The 15,314-nt window shown below is 46.5% G+C and overlaps 1 protein-coding gene and 1 non-coding gene across 5 annotated transcripts in view; one reads left to right on the top strand and one right to left on the bottom strand.

Annotated features, from left to right (window-relative positions):
* The window catches only part of ZMAT4 (zinc finger matrin-type 4), a 416,088-nt gene that overhangs the window by 347,637 nt on the left and 53,137 nt on the right, over positions 1-15,314 (bottom strand). For all 4 annotated transcript variants that reach the window (XR_010377315.1, XR_010377316.1, XR_010377314.1 and 1 more), the window contains exon 2: positions 10,831-10,936. Coding sequence is in view for 1 of the 4 variants with exons in the window: in XM_010976927.3 (XP_010975229.1) it covers positions 10,831-10,932 (102 nt within the window). In the remaining 3 variants the exon portion in view is untranslated. The remainder of the gene's footprint in view (positions 1-10,830; positions 10,937-15,314) is intronic.
* Positions 111-182, top strand: TRNAA-AGC (transfer RNA alanine (anticodon AGC)). Its single transcript has one exon. It is a non-coding gene; the product is annotated as a tRNA-Ala (tRNA).

The following is a 15,314-nucleotide window of genomic DNA, read 5'->3' as shown; positions in this document are numbered from 1 at the left end:
TGCTGAATGAGATAGCAAGGTAAGAATGAAGCTCACATCACCATGCCATCAAAAACACACGCCTACGCTGTGCATAATGACTTCCTTCCAAAGACGGTAAAACGGGGGGAGAGGGGATAGCTCAGTGGTAGAGCACGTGCCTAGCATGCACGAGGTCCTGGGTTCAATCCCCAGTCCCTTCATTAAATAAATAAATAAATAAGTAAATCTAATTACCTGCCCCCCCCCAAAAAAAAAACAAAATAAAATAAAGATGGCAAATTGGGAAAAGGAGGAAAAAGTAAATCTCCAGTGGATAAACCTGACAAGCTCCCCTAGAGGTGGGAGACCAAGGCCAGGGTCACCAGTGACACATCCTGTTGACAACAGGATCCCTGATGTCATGTGACTTCACAGATCGGCACTTCAATTCTGGGATCCCTCCCACCAATAACCCATCATAACCCCGGGCTAATCAGGAGAAAAGCAGTGAACAAACCCCCCTGAGGGTCATTCTGCTAAACCCCTGGCCAGTCCTCCTCAAAATTATCAAGGTCACCCAAAGAAAGCCTGGGAAACGGGCATGGTCCACAGCAGCCTGAGGACACAAGAAGACTCAATGCGATGTGGAGTCCTGGCCAGGATCCTAGAACAGGAAAAGGACATTAGGTAAAAACTTTTAAGGAAATCTGAATAAAGTGTGGACTTCATCCTTTGTACTGTATGTTTTATCAGAGCAGCAGTGAGTCAGTCCTGGTTCCTCAGCTGTGACAAATGTACCCAAGTAACCTGTGATCATCTGAAGATGTGAACAGTAGGGAAAATACAATCAGGGTACCCCAAGCTCTCCATATTCCACTTGCAACTTTTCTGTGAACCTGAAACTAATCCTAAGATCAAAATGAGTTTTAAATACACATACCTGCAAAGCAAAACACATATTGCACAAAGAACACACACAAGTAAAAAACGTATCAACCCTAATCAAATGGTCACCTGTGCAGATGCAAGGGGGATGGTCGGCCGTGGGGATGAAAGGAAAGAAGACCCCTAGCCATCTCAGGATGCAGAGGAGGGAACTCAATTCTGGATGGGTTACGTGACAATTAAGATTAGACGTACAATGCGGACCTCTGACCTTGAGAACCCCAGAAGCCCTTTCCATGTCGCAGGCCAGCACTGCCTGCTCTGGGGATAAGCCGAGTGAATTCACTCCACGGATACGAAAAGGGGAAGTTAGCAGGTGAGCCAAGAGGAAGCACGAATGGTTCCAGGAAGAGGAAAAAGAAGGTGTGGCTTTGACATTTAAAGCAAGTGACAGAATCCTACAGGATACCCCGGGTTAAACACGGGGATGGCTTTAGAGCCACAGAAAACTGGGGAGCAAGATGACGGGTATCACTTAGAACCAAACCTGGAGAGGTTTAGTTTGAAGATACACTTATAACCAGGAAGTCCAGAGCTCTGAGGAATTAATGAAGACAGGAATGGGTAGGATTTCTGGAACCAGAAGACAGGGAAACCTTCGAAGTCAAGGGCAAGGTTTGTGACCTCAGGACCAGAGCAGGAGAAAGAATATTGGTGGCAGAGAGAGAACCTTTTCTATTTGGTTCTATTCTTCCCATTTGCTTAGTAAAATCTAAAATTTCCCCACTGCCTGTAAGTTTTTCAAGGTGAAGGCAAGACTGTTTCTATATTTGAATCAGCAGCGAGTGGACAGGGAGCCTTCCCAGCAGCTGGTGTGGTGGTGGCAGGCTTCCCAGAGGTCAAGGAGACCTCCAGGACGGGGCAGGGGACAGGGGCTGCAGGCAGGAGAGGGCACTTTGAAGGTGGCGGAGGGACCGCCTGACTAGGTGCAGTTATGTCTTTTTGTACGATCCTCAGGGCAAGGGATGGAATTCCAAGGTGGAAAAATTCAACTCAAAATTACATCATTTTAGTAAAAGCCTGAAGAAACTCAATAAATGCTCAGATCACAAGGAAGGAGGGAATCACAGAGTCCTCAATGCCGTTTCAGCATCACAAGAAACGTGGGCAAGACACACAGCTGAGATCAACACGCCAACCCACTTGCCGAGGTCATTAGCCTTCAAGAATCCCCTGTGCACTAGTATCTTTTTACAAAATCAACAAACCCAGATGGCTCAGCGACGCGGAAGTTGGGAATGCCTATGTTTTCAAGGGAATGCCGGGAATGGGAAACTGGAAGAAAAACTATCACTGTCAATAACCAGTCGGTACGAGCCAAGATCTGAAAAGTAACCGACATGTGCTTTACTAACCGGGGGTTCACGGGGACATTCTTCCAGCCACAAGACTTTTATCCAGGTTAGCAAGGAGTGAGCAGTAATTCTGTAAATTGTTTCTTTACAAATTACGATGCATTCATAGCGTGAGAATTTATGCCACAATTAAAGCAACCAAAAACTGGAGGGTGTAGCATGTTGCCATGTGCGGAAAATAAATAAAATGAAAAAATTAAGTTGCATCATATGCATAGACTTTTGCAAAGCAAATCGGTCACCTTGGATTCTTCTGAGAAAGAGAACTGGGTAGGTGAGAAACAGGAGTAGGTGGGAGGTCGCTCCCATCATACACTCTTCCATACCTTTTGAATTTGGAGTCATATAAATGTACCTGTCTCCAAAAAAGACTGAATTAAATGTTAAAAATGAGATTAAATATTTATATGTTTATACACCACTATTTTCTTCAAAGACTTTAAGAAGACATATCAGCATAGATCCACACATCTCATGCAAAAGGATGAAATGAATAATTGAGAGATACATATTTAAAGTAAAACAAGGGAAGGAAAATAAAGTCCAGAGGTAAAGGGAGCCCGATACATGCGCACGCAGAGTTCAGTCTAGTTGCTGGCTGTGGCCGTGAATTTGGTGGCTAAAGCAAAGCTGGAAACAAGATTAGATCAGAGAGTCAGAGACCTGTGACTGACCAGCCTCTCAAGCAGATGAGTAACTCTTCTTGTGATTGAGAGCAAAGAGAAATTTCTCGCAGGCATCCATCTTTAGAAGATGACACCATGGACAGGTCCCCAGCCACACTGAGCAGATGGAGCGCCCTCTGGGGGTGGCTCCCAGATTCCCTGAGGGTGGGGTGGGCAGTTCCGCTCACCGCCTGAGCTCAGAGCCTGGGAGACCCAATGGCTGGACCCAGAAAGGCAGAGTGGAGAGCAATCCCACCAGTCCGACACTCCAGGACCAACTGGAAAGTCTTCGTGCTTGACCAATTAAATCAGAGAAACTGGAGGGAACACCCTCGTTAGATAGCATAGTATTCCTTTGTTGTCTCTTGAACAAACAACACAGTATCGTAATGAAACAGGCATTAAATTCATGGCAACCCCCAGACACTGGATAGCTTTTTTTTTTTTTAAGTGTTTGTTTGCCCAGATCACTGGCTTTGGGAGCCAAGCCAGCCCTTCCTGTCTTCCTCTTCCTTCTCCGCTCCCACTCTCCACCCCCAGCCAATCCACAGCAGGTCCTAATCACCATGTCCCCTGTAGTGTCACACACACAGCGCACAGAGGCAATGCTGTGTGTTCACCAATTTCCATTTTCCTCCTGGGCGCCCAGCAAAGGTGCGTGTCCCAGCCGCTCACGCAGTCAGAAGAAAACATACCACTGAGCTCTGGCCGTGAAGTGTGGGTGCAAAGGTGTTGTCACTTGCAGGCCTGGCCCCTAAACTGTCCTGCACAGTCACCCACGCTGCCCGTCAGTCCCCCAGAGGCCAACTGGGATTTGGATACCCAGAGCAATGTCAAAAGCAAAGATGATGGAGCCTCCGTCAACTTCAGTCCTAAATGGTTACAGGGCACAAAACCTCCCTCTGCAAACCCACAGCGGGCCATGACGTGGGCAATGAATCTGTTTTTATTTCTCAGATGCTGAAATGTTTCTTAGTGCAATTAGCCTAGTTTTTCTAATACAGAAAGGGGAGGGGCTCTCCCATGACAAAAACCTCAATATTTGGCCCTGGCTCAGCAGGTGGACAGTACGTGGAGAGGGTACAGATCCAGCAGATCTAGGGTTATTCAGTAACAAGTACTGGCAGGCCGCCTACTGCCTCTAATACCGCGGCGAGCAGACCTGCGTTGGAAGCCCTGAGCGCTGAGATAACTGGATAGTTCAGCCCTAGGAGTTGGTTATAATTCCAAAAGACCAAGAGGAGGATGAAAAAACAGATCGCTTGGATAGACGTTGTGTGTTACTAGTTGCCTGTTGCTCATGTTTGATCACTTTTTTAAATAAAAATATCAAAGAACTGTAAGAACTATGATGCATGCATTAACTGACACGTTAGCAAATAAAAGTAAACAAAATCGAGTTATAAGTTAAGAGTTGGGAAAAGTCATTTGCTAATTGTCTCTAGTCACCTAAAAGTCAGCGATGTCATTTTTTCAAGCTTTTTTGGGGGGGGGGGGGTTGATTGTAAAAACTGATTTACAATATTGCATTAGTTCCAGATGTACAACAGAGAGATTCAAAATTTTTATAGATCATACTCCATTTGTACTTATTATAAAATATTGGTTCTATTCCCTGAGCTGTACAATACATCCTTGTAACTTATTTATTTTATACACAGTAGTTTGCACCTCTTAATCTCCTACGTCTATCTTGCCCCTCCCCATTTCCTGCTCCTTCATTTTAAAAGACATTGTGTGTTGGAGACCCCGTGAGACTTCTCAGTGGCTCACTGTGGCTCAGGATGTTGGCAAAAATCAGATTAAGGCTGCGGTCTTTGCGCCTACTTTTAGATAACCCCAAGACAGCCGCCATTAAACTGAAAAACAGAGAGAGGCATAGAGGTGAGGAGGCAGTAAAATAAACAAACAGCCTTGAAATTATATCAGGAAAAATCGTATGGTTACGACATGTGGAACTTTCTGAAAGCAAGCAAATCAAAAGCCTTCTCTCTTCCTGAGAGAACTGTGTTACTAAAGCAGTTATGATCTTGAATTGGAGAAGCTTTGAATATTCTCCAAGCTTTAAATCTATCCCAGGCAGGAAGTGGGTTGTGAAGGCGGGCGGCCCCCAAGGAGGATCTGGGACCTAAGATCCATGTCAGATGTGTCAAGGCGGACAATGGACAGGGAGGAACTCAGAGGGGCAGAGCCAGGGGTCTTTGGGGAAAATGAACAAGAATGTCCCTCCCAGAGGCAAGATGGGAACCTGTTCAGGGAACGTCCCCCACTCCCTGGGAAGAGAAACTTCTCCATGCCTGCCCTGCACGATGCCAACTAGGCCATCCTTCTTTCTTTCATTTTTCTGAATGAAAAATGGTGCTGTTGTCATTACCATTCTAAAGGAGGAGGAGAGGTGACATTTCTCCTTCGTTCACAGGTGCTGAACCAAGGAGACTCACGTCCACAGCTGATGGAGACCCACTCCCCTCCTGGAGATCCTGAAATCTGAGCTGTAGGCAGCGACTGGGTAGCACTTTGAGGTCATTTCCACGGAGAGGGGACACATGATCTACGTGTCACCAGGAGAATGCAAGGGCCACCAGAGGGCTTGCCTGTGGCAGCAACAATCCTATGTTTGCTGTACCCATTTCACCTTCTTGCACATTTCAACAGAATTTCCCAACTTCCCTTGCGGTTAAGTGGGACCATGTGATGGAACGCTAGCCTGGCTCCTAAGATCCACTGAGTGACGTCATATGCTCTCAGCGAATGAGAACTCATTAACTACCTGTTCTTAACCAATGAGCATTAAGCCCACCATCCAACAACTGCTCTTGGTCCATGGCTGTGGTGTCCCAAGTTGATTGTGTTCTTTAATCTACCACTGTCTGCTTCCCCATAGCCTCTCTATGACTCATTCATTTTATATCCCAGTGAACTCTTTTGAGTAGTGGTAATTGAGAAAAGGTAAAATGACCAGACCTGCTGGAGCAACGCAACAGACAAAAAAAGAATAGTGACAAATTCCAAAGACGCACAAGAGTCTTCAATGAAGTGGTCAAGAAACAGGTTAAAGGGTATCAGACAATCAAGGACGTTATGAAAGGTGGGGTGACACCTGGACAAATGCACCAGGAATTACAGCAACCGCATCTGGGAGAAATTAAGCATGTCATGATGACAAGAGATCTGATGAGACAGCGATTCTCAGTGTACAGAACAAAGCGACGTCTTCACAGGAACCCTGGGAGAAAGCTCTTTTATTGTCCTCACCATGTTAGCACTCACATCTTCCCGCAGCATGTCACCTGTGGTACCCAGGACAGGTGTGGGTACAGTCAGCCCAGCCCTTATTCAAGTCCAGTTAGCCTGGTACCGGGCAAGACTGACAGGCACAGAAACACAACACAGGATCGACCCCTAAGCCTCACATATGGGAAAGGAGTTGTCCAGCCTGCGTACTTACTCAGGCAGTTAGGAAAAAGGAAAAGCAAAGTGGAGAAGAAAAGTGTGAAGGACCAAGGGGAAGGCAATACAGGCAGCGTTAGCAGCGGGAAGTCAGGACACTGGTCAGCACATATTAGGAACCTCATTTTTACCTTGTCTCTACCCACAAAATAATTACATCCCGTTTACTGCTGGACCGACAGACACTGGGAGAGTGCCCTTCAGTGATTCCTCAGTTTAGACAGAAGCTGGGGGAGGCCAGGGTTCTGTCGGAAGCCAATCAAAGCAAGTGAAACAGAAAAATCTGTCTCAGCCTGCCCCTGCGGGCCCAATGCACCTGCTACTACTGATGAGAGAAATACTGAGATCTGACATTCCCGGGTGGGCTAATGGGGTTCCTTTGCCAGGACTGATGCTTCCACGAGATTCAGAGATGTCAGAAGAGCTTCCCATCAGGTTAGAGCATCGTCTTTCCTGTAACGGCAGGACTGTCACCTCTACCTTGAAGGTCACTCTGAGGACAGAGCAACTCCCAACACACACCAACCCACGCCTCTTCTGGTGCACCAGTCAGTGCTTCCTTTAAACCTGCCCCATCGCCTCCCTCCGCCAGTCCCTACACAACTACTCCATCAACCTCTAGGAGCCTGTGAGCAACGGTCACGGGCAAAGCTCTAGGCGGATGCTGTGGAAATAAACCAGAAACACGACGCATGACTCCGGCTGCCCTCAGGAAGCTTGCAATCTTGTCTGGAGGTGCATCTGAGCCCCGGGTTTCCCATAGAGTGATTAATTATGCACAGCCACAGAAGGGATGTTAGGGTTCACAGATGGGGCGAGCCACCAGGGCATGGCCGGCTTCACTGGTTCTGCCTAACATGAGCTCTCTTGCTCTCTCACTCTCTCTCTCTCTCTCCTTCCAGACCTGCTCATTCATCTCCTCCATCTAGCTTTATGCCAAAAAATAATCTTTCTGCCCTTTCGGTTTCATTTTTCCTGGTCTTGCCGTACGAATACTTTTTCTCCTACCCGCCAGAAAACCACCTCTCCCCTCACACAAGTGCAAGCAACCCATCCTCTTTGCAGGAAATTATCCCTTTAGCCACTTGAAACTTGGAGCAAATGACTCAGGTGGCCTCCCTGGGAAAGTCTCTCTAACCTCTGTATCAGGCAGGCCCGTTCATCTGAAAGCTTTCTCTTTCCTTCTGTGTCTGCATCTCCTTGTGCTACAGATTCTGACTATTCAACCAGTGAGCAGAGACAACATCTAATTACATCTTCAACCAAAATATTAACATGTTATTAATGCTTAGCAAGGAAGAAAAACAATAATGGCCTTATGTTTCCCTTTTTTTTTCCACCTCGGGACTTCATATGCAAAAAGAGATTTTCAAAGTAGAGCATGGAAGGGTTTGGTCCATTAGACATATATTAGGTTGTTCTGTCCCGCTATACAAAGGTTCAGGCTTTTAAATGGAGCGTGAAGCTATTAGCTATTAACCCATCTGATGTGTTTTCCTTTCTGACTTCAGCGGACTGGCGCAGGAGTTGCTTGGCAAAAGTCACATCAGGAGCTGGTTTTTTTCTCAATAACACACTTTGACCATCACCAACAGGCTGTCAGTCAGAAATGCTCAATTATATTTTATGCTCTCAAATACTTAAAAGAGCCTCGCAAGAGCGTGGACTCCCCTCTCCTTACCCCTTGATCGCGCCTTACCTGTAGGTGGTGCTAGCCTCTCTCCCCAACCCAAATCCTCCAGTCCAGCCAGGCTGGCCTCCTGGGTGCTCCTTAGAGATCCCAAGGCTTCTCATTCCAGCAGCCCCTCAGCTTAGCCCATCCACTGAGGCCTAGACAATTCATGACATCCTTACATATCTCTCTTGACCACAGTAGCTGTTGGTGATGTCCCATTCTTTTGAATTTGGAAAATGCAAAGATCTAAAAAGTTAACAGGGCAACACAGCCTGTATCAGAAAGCCAAATGGGCAGAAGAACTAACACCGTTTATATCAAATTAGATCAGCCAGCCCCTTAGAACAGAATCTAAGATCTCGTTCTCGGCATCACACGTGTATTTTACCACACCCAACTCTCCATGGCTTTTCCTTCCAAGGAAGTTTATATGAGCTCCTTGGGGACACAGAGTATTCCTCATATAACCCAGAACTGCCTGCAGTAACTAACACCAACAGCGCTGGACGTGCAGAAAGCACAGAGCGGGTTCTCACTGATTTGCCCCCTAGGGAAGCTGGGAATATTTTTTTCAATGGTCAAAGTGAAGAGTAAAATCATACGCAAGCAATAAATCCGTGATAGAGCACTGAGAATAAGTGTGACCACATTTTTAATAAATTGAGTGGGATCTGAGGCTCACAGAGACCCCACTCAGCAGAGGGGGTGTGCGGAGGGAGGGACGGATGGATGCAACCAGAATATCGGTTCTCAGATGGTCTTCGAGATCATCTGAGGGAAGCCATCCTCCCAGGGATGAAGAGGAACTGGGACCATCTCCTAAGCGAAGCTGCAAGACCGGAGATCACACAAGGTGCCCTCCGTCCTCAGTGGGCGCTTTCTACACCCCCAGCGCCTTTGCAGCAGGAACGCATGCGCCCTTTCTCCCTGAGGGAAGTGCCCCACCTCTGCCTGGAGGCAGCGAGGGACACATCACTGAGACCCCGTCCCCGGTGAATGCATCTAAGGTGGGTTTTGATGATGCGTACACACCTCTGAGAATTACAGATCTAGTCTAATTGCTTTCTCGTCTCTTCCCTCAGCCAACACCAACCTCTAAACAATTAAGTTGTGCCACAGTCCGTACAGTGTGGTAACCAGAAAACTGTGTTCACATAACTAAACCCTTAATTGAGCAGCTAAGCGTTTTTCCCTTTAAAAAAAAAAAAAGCTGTTGTTTTTGATTTTTGGACGCGACTTTTCTAGCTCAGGGAACAACAAAGCAGAGCTTGGACAGTGTCACCAGGTCATTTTTGTAAACAAAAGGTCACTGAACAGCTATGTTATACGGGCACCGTTTCAGGACTTACGGAAGATCACGTGACTCAAACTGTTCTGGCCTCAAGAATCTAGCAAGATGATTAAAAATGGAACATAAAAAGTCTAATAAAGGGAGAACGTAATAGGAGGTGATGGAATTTCAGAGCAGAGACAAATTCCCTGATTTTCCTCCACTGGGGAAAGGGAATTAATATAACCACATGGGTTTACAAAGTAGTATCTACAGAATTTTGAAATTCTTAATTTCCAGAGATGGCTGTCTTCCACTGTGGATCATTCTTTTGAGTTCACTTTTCCTTCTTCGGATGCTCGGTTGCCTACTGACAAAAGAATGCGCTGACTTTTTTTTAAGTTTTAAGAGTTTTCTCCACAGAGCAAGTTTTATTTGTCTTCATCCAAATATCGCTGCCATGGAGCTAATAATGAGAAACGATGTCATTGTGCAGACCTGGCACACCGTACAGCTTCCAAAGCGTTTTCACAAATACCGTTTCAAGGGGTCTCATTTGGTCTCCACCAAACCCCGAGGAGAACGCCGGGTCAGACGGATGCCTCCCTGGGCGGGTACGTGTGCCTGGAATAATTATTATTTGCATTGTGTGCAGAGGAATCGCAGGCTCAGAGGAGCTGGGTGAGCGACAGTGACAACTGGCATTTGTCAGACTCGTCAGACAAAAGGAAGATTCCTGGCCAAGCCCTCCAATCTAAAATTACGTGCAAATTATTACCCTTGAAAGCTCGTGCTCTCGCTGGTGTATGTGCTCTTGAAAAGCTAACAGCCCCAAGCAGCATCTGGGGGGGCCCGGCCTCCCCTTTTCTCATGCTTGGCACCTCATTCCCTCCCCAGGAACTGGCCAACCACTGTTCCATCACCCTCTCTTCCCAATCAAGGATCAAAAAGCAGCTATTTGAACTTATATCCTCAAAAGCCAAAGACACTGGATTCTGCCCTTCAAGAGCACTGGGGCTTTCAAACCTTCATCACCCTGCGGTGGGGGAGGAGTCTTCTTGCTGATAAACACTTTTTAGGGCAGCGGCCATAAGGTGGAAGGAATTTGGTGCTGGATCACTGAGGCCACCGCAGGGCTTAAAAGGGGCCTCTGAGCTTTGCTTCAGGGTCAGAGGAGGAAAGGGAGGCTGGCACTAATGCACGCTGGTGCGTGTCCCTGAAAGGGACTTCGGGGAGGAGCAGTGACAGATTTAACCAGTAGAGAAAGCCCACGGGGTTTCGAGGGGCCAAGGCACAAAGGAAAAAGTAGAATCTTGGAAGCAGCCAAGGGTCTGAGAATGGTGTCCCCAGCCCTGCCTCCAAGCTCACGCACGCGCACTGGTCGTGACCTGATCTGAATCGACAGCCTCAAGCCCTGTGCTTCTTAAGATCTGCCCCAAGCCCCACAGCCTTGGCCCAGGCTGCTTTTTCTCCCATTTGAACAGACTGAATGGGAAAAGCTGTTCTTACCTCGTAGTGGGCCACACGCTGAGATTCCGATATCAGCTGGGCACTGCACACCTTGCAGTAACTGTCTGTAAATAAGTCCTGATCGAGATCGGAGGACTTCATCGGGCTGCAGGAGAACCAACAGAAGAGAAAAGAAAAATGAATCCACTGCTCTGGTGTTTCTGCAGGACACTAAGTGTATGAAGTAGCCTGGAGCGCGGGAACAGATCCAACGACGGTGACGGTGGGAGGGACCGCCCCAAACCTTTGGTGTTACCATGTCAGTCAACCTCAGTAAGTCGTGGGCATTACGACTTCCTAATCAAACCTGGTAGGTCGTAATGCCCAATAGCGTTGCTGATACCCTAAAAATTGAAATCCAGCTTTGATTTTCTTTGTTTGGCAAATCAGACTTATATCGGATGTATTGTCAAGGACTTGGGTGAGAAGACATTTTCCGAAACGATTTCCATCACCAGAATATCATGAGGACCCAATATATCCCACAGTAGGAAAGAGCTTAAATGAATTCTAATACAGCCACACACTAGAATACTATGTGGCTCTCAAATCCAAACTTGGATCAAATCCTTTAGGAGAATATTTAGGAAAACAGGAAAAAAATTACCCTTAATAACAAAGGTTTACAAATCAGTATATACAGTATTATTCAAATTTCCTTTAAACCACGTATAGGTGGGTAGAAAAACATTCCAGGAAGTTTTGACAAAACATTAATAGCAGTTATCTTTGGGATATTGTAAGAAATTACAGAATTTTCTTTACTTTTAAATTTGCTGCAATGAACATGCATTACTCTTGTGGTCCATGGAAATGGGTTAGCTTTGTCAGTAGCCTTATAGGCCATGTCAAGTTGGGATTTGAGTTCAATAGCTATACTTAGACAATTGAAAAATCAAATCAAAAATTGAACTATAACTTTCTTTGCAAGCTCCAACCTTGTAAAGTGAGGAGTCCTCACGATTCCTGCTGACTCATCTACGTGGAGGGGAGATGAAATTCAGGAAGGACGCTTCCACCACACCACACCGCAACTGAGCCCACAAAGGTAAACAAACACACCCTCAAATTCCAAACCCTGGATCAGAATGCAGCCCAGGTTCTCACGCTCCTGAAAGTGGCCTGACACAGAGGTGTGTTCCTGCAGCTGAAGTGTAATATCACACCCTGGGAACACACAACAGCGTATCAGGATGCCTTCCACCAACCCACGAATTCGCTTCATCATACTTCCTACCCGCCAGGCAGAGAGGAAGGGCTGTGTCGGACAGCGTGGGTACGAAGAGGCAAGAAAAGCGCAGACAGCACAACACCCTGGCGCTCAGCCTACCCCGACGCCCTCACCGCACACACGAGACGGTCTGGAGTCACACGGCTGTGACTGGCGTGGCCACAGATACTGCCCAGCTTGTGCGATTCTGATGCCCGCTCCCCAGACCCCTCCCAGGCCTAAGCGCTACCTGCCAGCTGTGTGATACGGATGAATCACACACCCTCAGGCTCAGCTGTCTCCCTGTAAGAATTGAGATGATAGTATTTTCCATGCCTCCTTGGAGAATTGTGGGGAAGATCAAAAGGAGAACTAGAGGAGAAGGTACTATGTAAACTATAAAACTTCCTTTCTTTGAAAGGGATCATTGTCACATATTTAGTGATATCCTGATGCTGGTAAGATATTGGGCAAGTCTTGATTAATGCAGCAGAATGAAGGATTGTGGTCCATTTTAAGGGATTTTTAAAAATCATCTAAACAGCTGGGTCACACGAGTGAAGTATCCGCCTGAAATAAAATGCTGCCTGTCTCAGCAACACTCACTCACCCCTGACCTTGGCCTTGGCCGCCTTGGCCCATTAGGATGCTTGTATTAAGCAATTCCAAAGGATTCACAGTTTCTACTCCCAAGAGACAACAGTTTTCTCCAGTTTTCCAACACCCCGAGTCCCGACAGTAATAATGCCAGAGAGTAAGGACCAGTGACTCTCACAGCTGAAGCAGACCTGTTACTTCTGGAAGGATCTTTCCAGGCAGACTGCCAGGCCAGCCTGCAGTGCAGCACCCGCAGAGCCAGGAGGCTCACCACCTCACACGGCAACCTGTTCCAAAGAGTCTGTCCACTCTAGTCATTAGGTACCTTTCAGGTTGAATCAAAATCTGTTCCACTGTAGATTTCACTCATTGATTCTGTCTTGGGAAACAACACCGCATGATTTTACTCTCCTTTCTCACAAGATACCCTCCCTCGGGTGTTGAACATAGCTCTCTTCTGTCTATGCCCAACCCCCATCCTGCCCGATTGTCTGAGTCTGTCTATCTTTTTTTATGGGCCATCTTCGAAGGCAGTGCGCCAAGGACAGAATGAAACACTCCAGATATGATCTAACCGGGGCAAAGGAGCACGAATCCAAATGACCATGCAAAATGTCCACTGTCATTTGTAATGGTCTGTATTCACATCCTGGAATGCAGATGGAGACGAGGTGCTTTGATGACTGGGAAATGGAGTCCGATGTTTTGAAATGTCAAATGGGAAAAGAAAACTTCGTAAGGTGTATTTTTGAAGCCAAGAGCCTGTAAGTAGTTGCATTGAAATATTATCGCGTTCCCTGCTATTTCTAATAAGGAAGCACACGAAAATAGATTCCTGGGTGACCTGGTTAATAGGAATCTCCAAACTCGTTGCACACTCTCTCCTCATTATACAACCGACTGCAGAAATCAAACACTGTGAAAGGATATTCAAGGTACGTGTCGGACCAAGTGGGGCCCGTAGGAGTCTGAGTCTCAGGAAAGCAGCTGTGCAGCAGAAATAGCTTTAAAGGCAGAATATAAAATGTGTACACTAAAAAAAAAAAAATTCAAAGGAAGAAGAGAATAGCACGGCTTTTTCACTTTTTATATAAGAATATTGATTTGAACAAGCCCACATGTAGTTAAAATGCCAGTAAAGACCCCTCTGAAATCCACCGGCCCGAGTGGAATACCTGAATAAGTTAAATTCCAGTGGGAGACCATTAGCGGACAAGTGGCAGCCTGGTTTGGGCAGGAGACCTTTTCTCCGAGAAAAGAGAACTCTCTCTGTGTATGTCACTTTAGGCAACCAGAGGGTCTGATTTGTAATTCAGTTCCCAAGAGGGACAGCTGCCACTCACTCCCCTCTTCCTGCCTGTTTAGAATAGGACTGGCCTTCAGAAGTAGGGTGAGAAAAAGCTGCCTTTCCTTAGCCTTGTCCATGGTGCTGAATCATCATAGAGCAGAGATGGGGCTGGGCCATTCATCACTGACACTGTTCAGTCCTACTGTCCACCGGAGCCACTGTGTGGTGACCCCCACCCTAAGAACATGCCGACTGCACTGAACTGCACAGTGAGAGGAGGGAGGTGAGAGCAGAAGGAAGGAGTCTGATTGCCCGGATTTGAAACTGATCTGCCCAAAAGCGGCCTCAGTATTCCCCACCCTGGCATGTTCCAGAGCAAACATGGAAGATCTGAATAACCCCTCTATCAGTCCTCAGTATTCACAGAGGGAAGTGCTCCCTGTCTTCTAAGTCAAGTAAAGGCCCCGAGTAGAGTTGGAGGCAGTATTAGAACAGGAATCTGATCAGAGTCTCATTTGCTGTCCCAGGTCTCTATATAGCAACAGATCTATTTAAACATGTAGCAGTGAGTGTAAGATTTAGAGGTGTAGCTTAGTATAAGAAGTCAAGAAAATATAGAGGGGGAGAGCTTTTGTTTTATTCAGTAATGGTTCTCCAGCATCTATTATGTCTGACGCACTGGGATAACAGAAGGCACATCTCCTGTCTTCCAAATCTTTATGAGCTATTGAGTGAGAAGAGATGTGTACCAAATACCTAAGTCACAGGCAGCAGGTGTAATATGGCTGGTAAAAAGTGCTACAGGACTTGAAGAGACAAGAGGTATGACAGGGAATTCTTCAAGGGGGTTCTATATGAGTTGAAAATTTAAGAGTGGAGAGGATTAGAGTGGAGGGAAATGGGTTCCAACTCAGAAGCTAATTCGTTTCCCTGGCACAGAGGAAAAATCTTACAATCAGTAGGTGTAAGGAGATACATACAAAGGGCACTGGTGGGGCTAATTTGGGATTCTACAACATCAAAGGAAGAGGCAGCAAGATGCATGGAAGAGAGGAGATGCAAAGTTCAAGACCCAAATAGAAGGAGGACAGCCAGGACCCAACACATTTCTCCAGGTGCCAGGAATGGCCTTTTTCAAGATTTTCAAATGCAGCTATGAAGCCCTCCTTTCTGATTCCTTCTCAAGAGCAGATCTCAGGAACAAAGGTTGAAAACCCAAAGAAACCTGAGGCTTCCTGGCCAAGGTTAACATTCTCCATTCCATTCCATTTCTAATGGTGCTAAAAGAGATCCTACAACCCATGCGGGGCTCTTCAGAGAAAAGCAAGATATTAATTCAAATCCAGATTTGGTCACTTGCCAGCTAGATTTTGAGCAGGTTATATATCT

Source organism: Camelus dromedarius, chromosome 22 (assembly GCF_036321535.1).
Source record: "Camelus dromedarius isolate mCamDro1 chromosome 22, mCamDro1.pat, whole genome shotgun sequence".
NCBI lineage: Eukaryota > Metazoa > Chordata > Mammalia > Artiodactyla > Camelidae > Camelus > Camelus dromedarius.
This window is presented reverse-complemented; position numbering and strand designations above follow the sequence as displayed.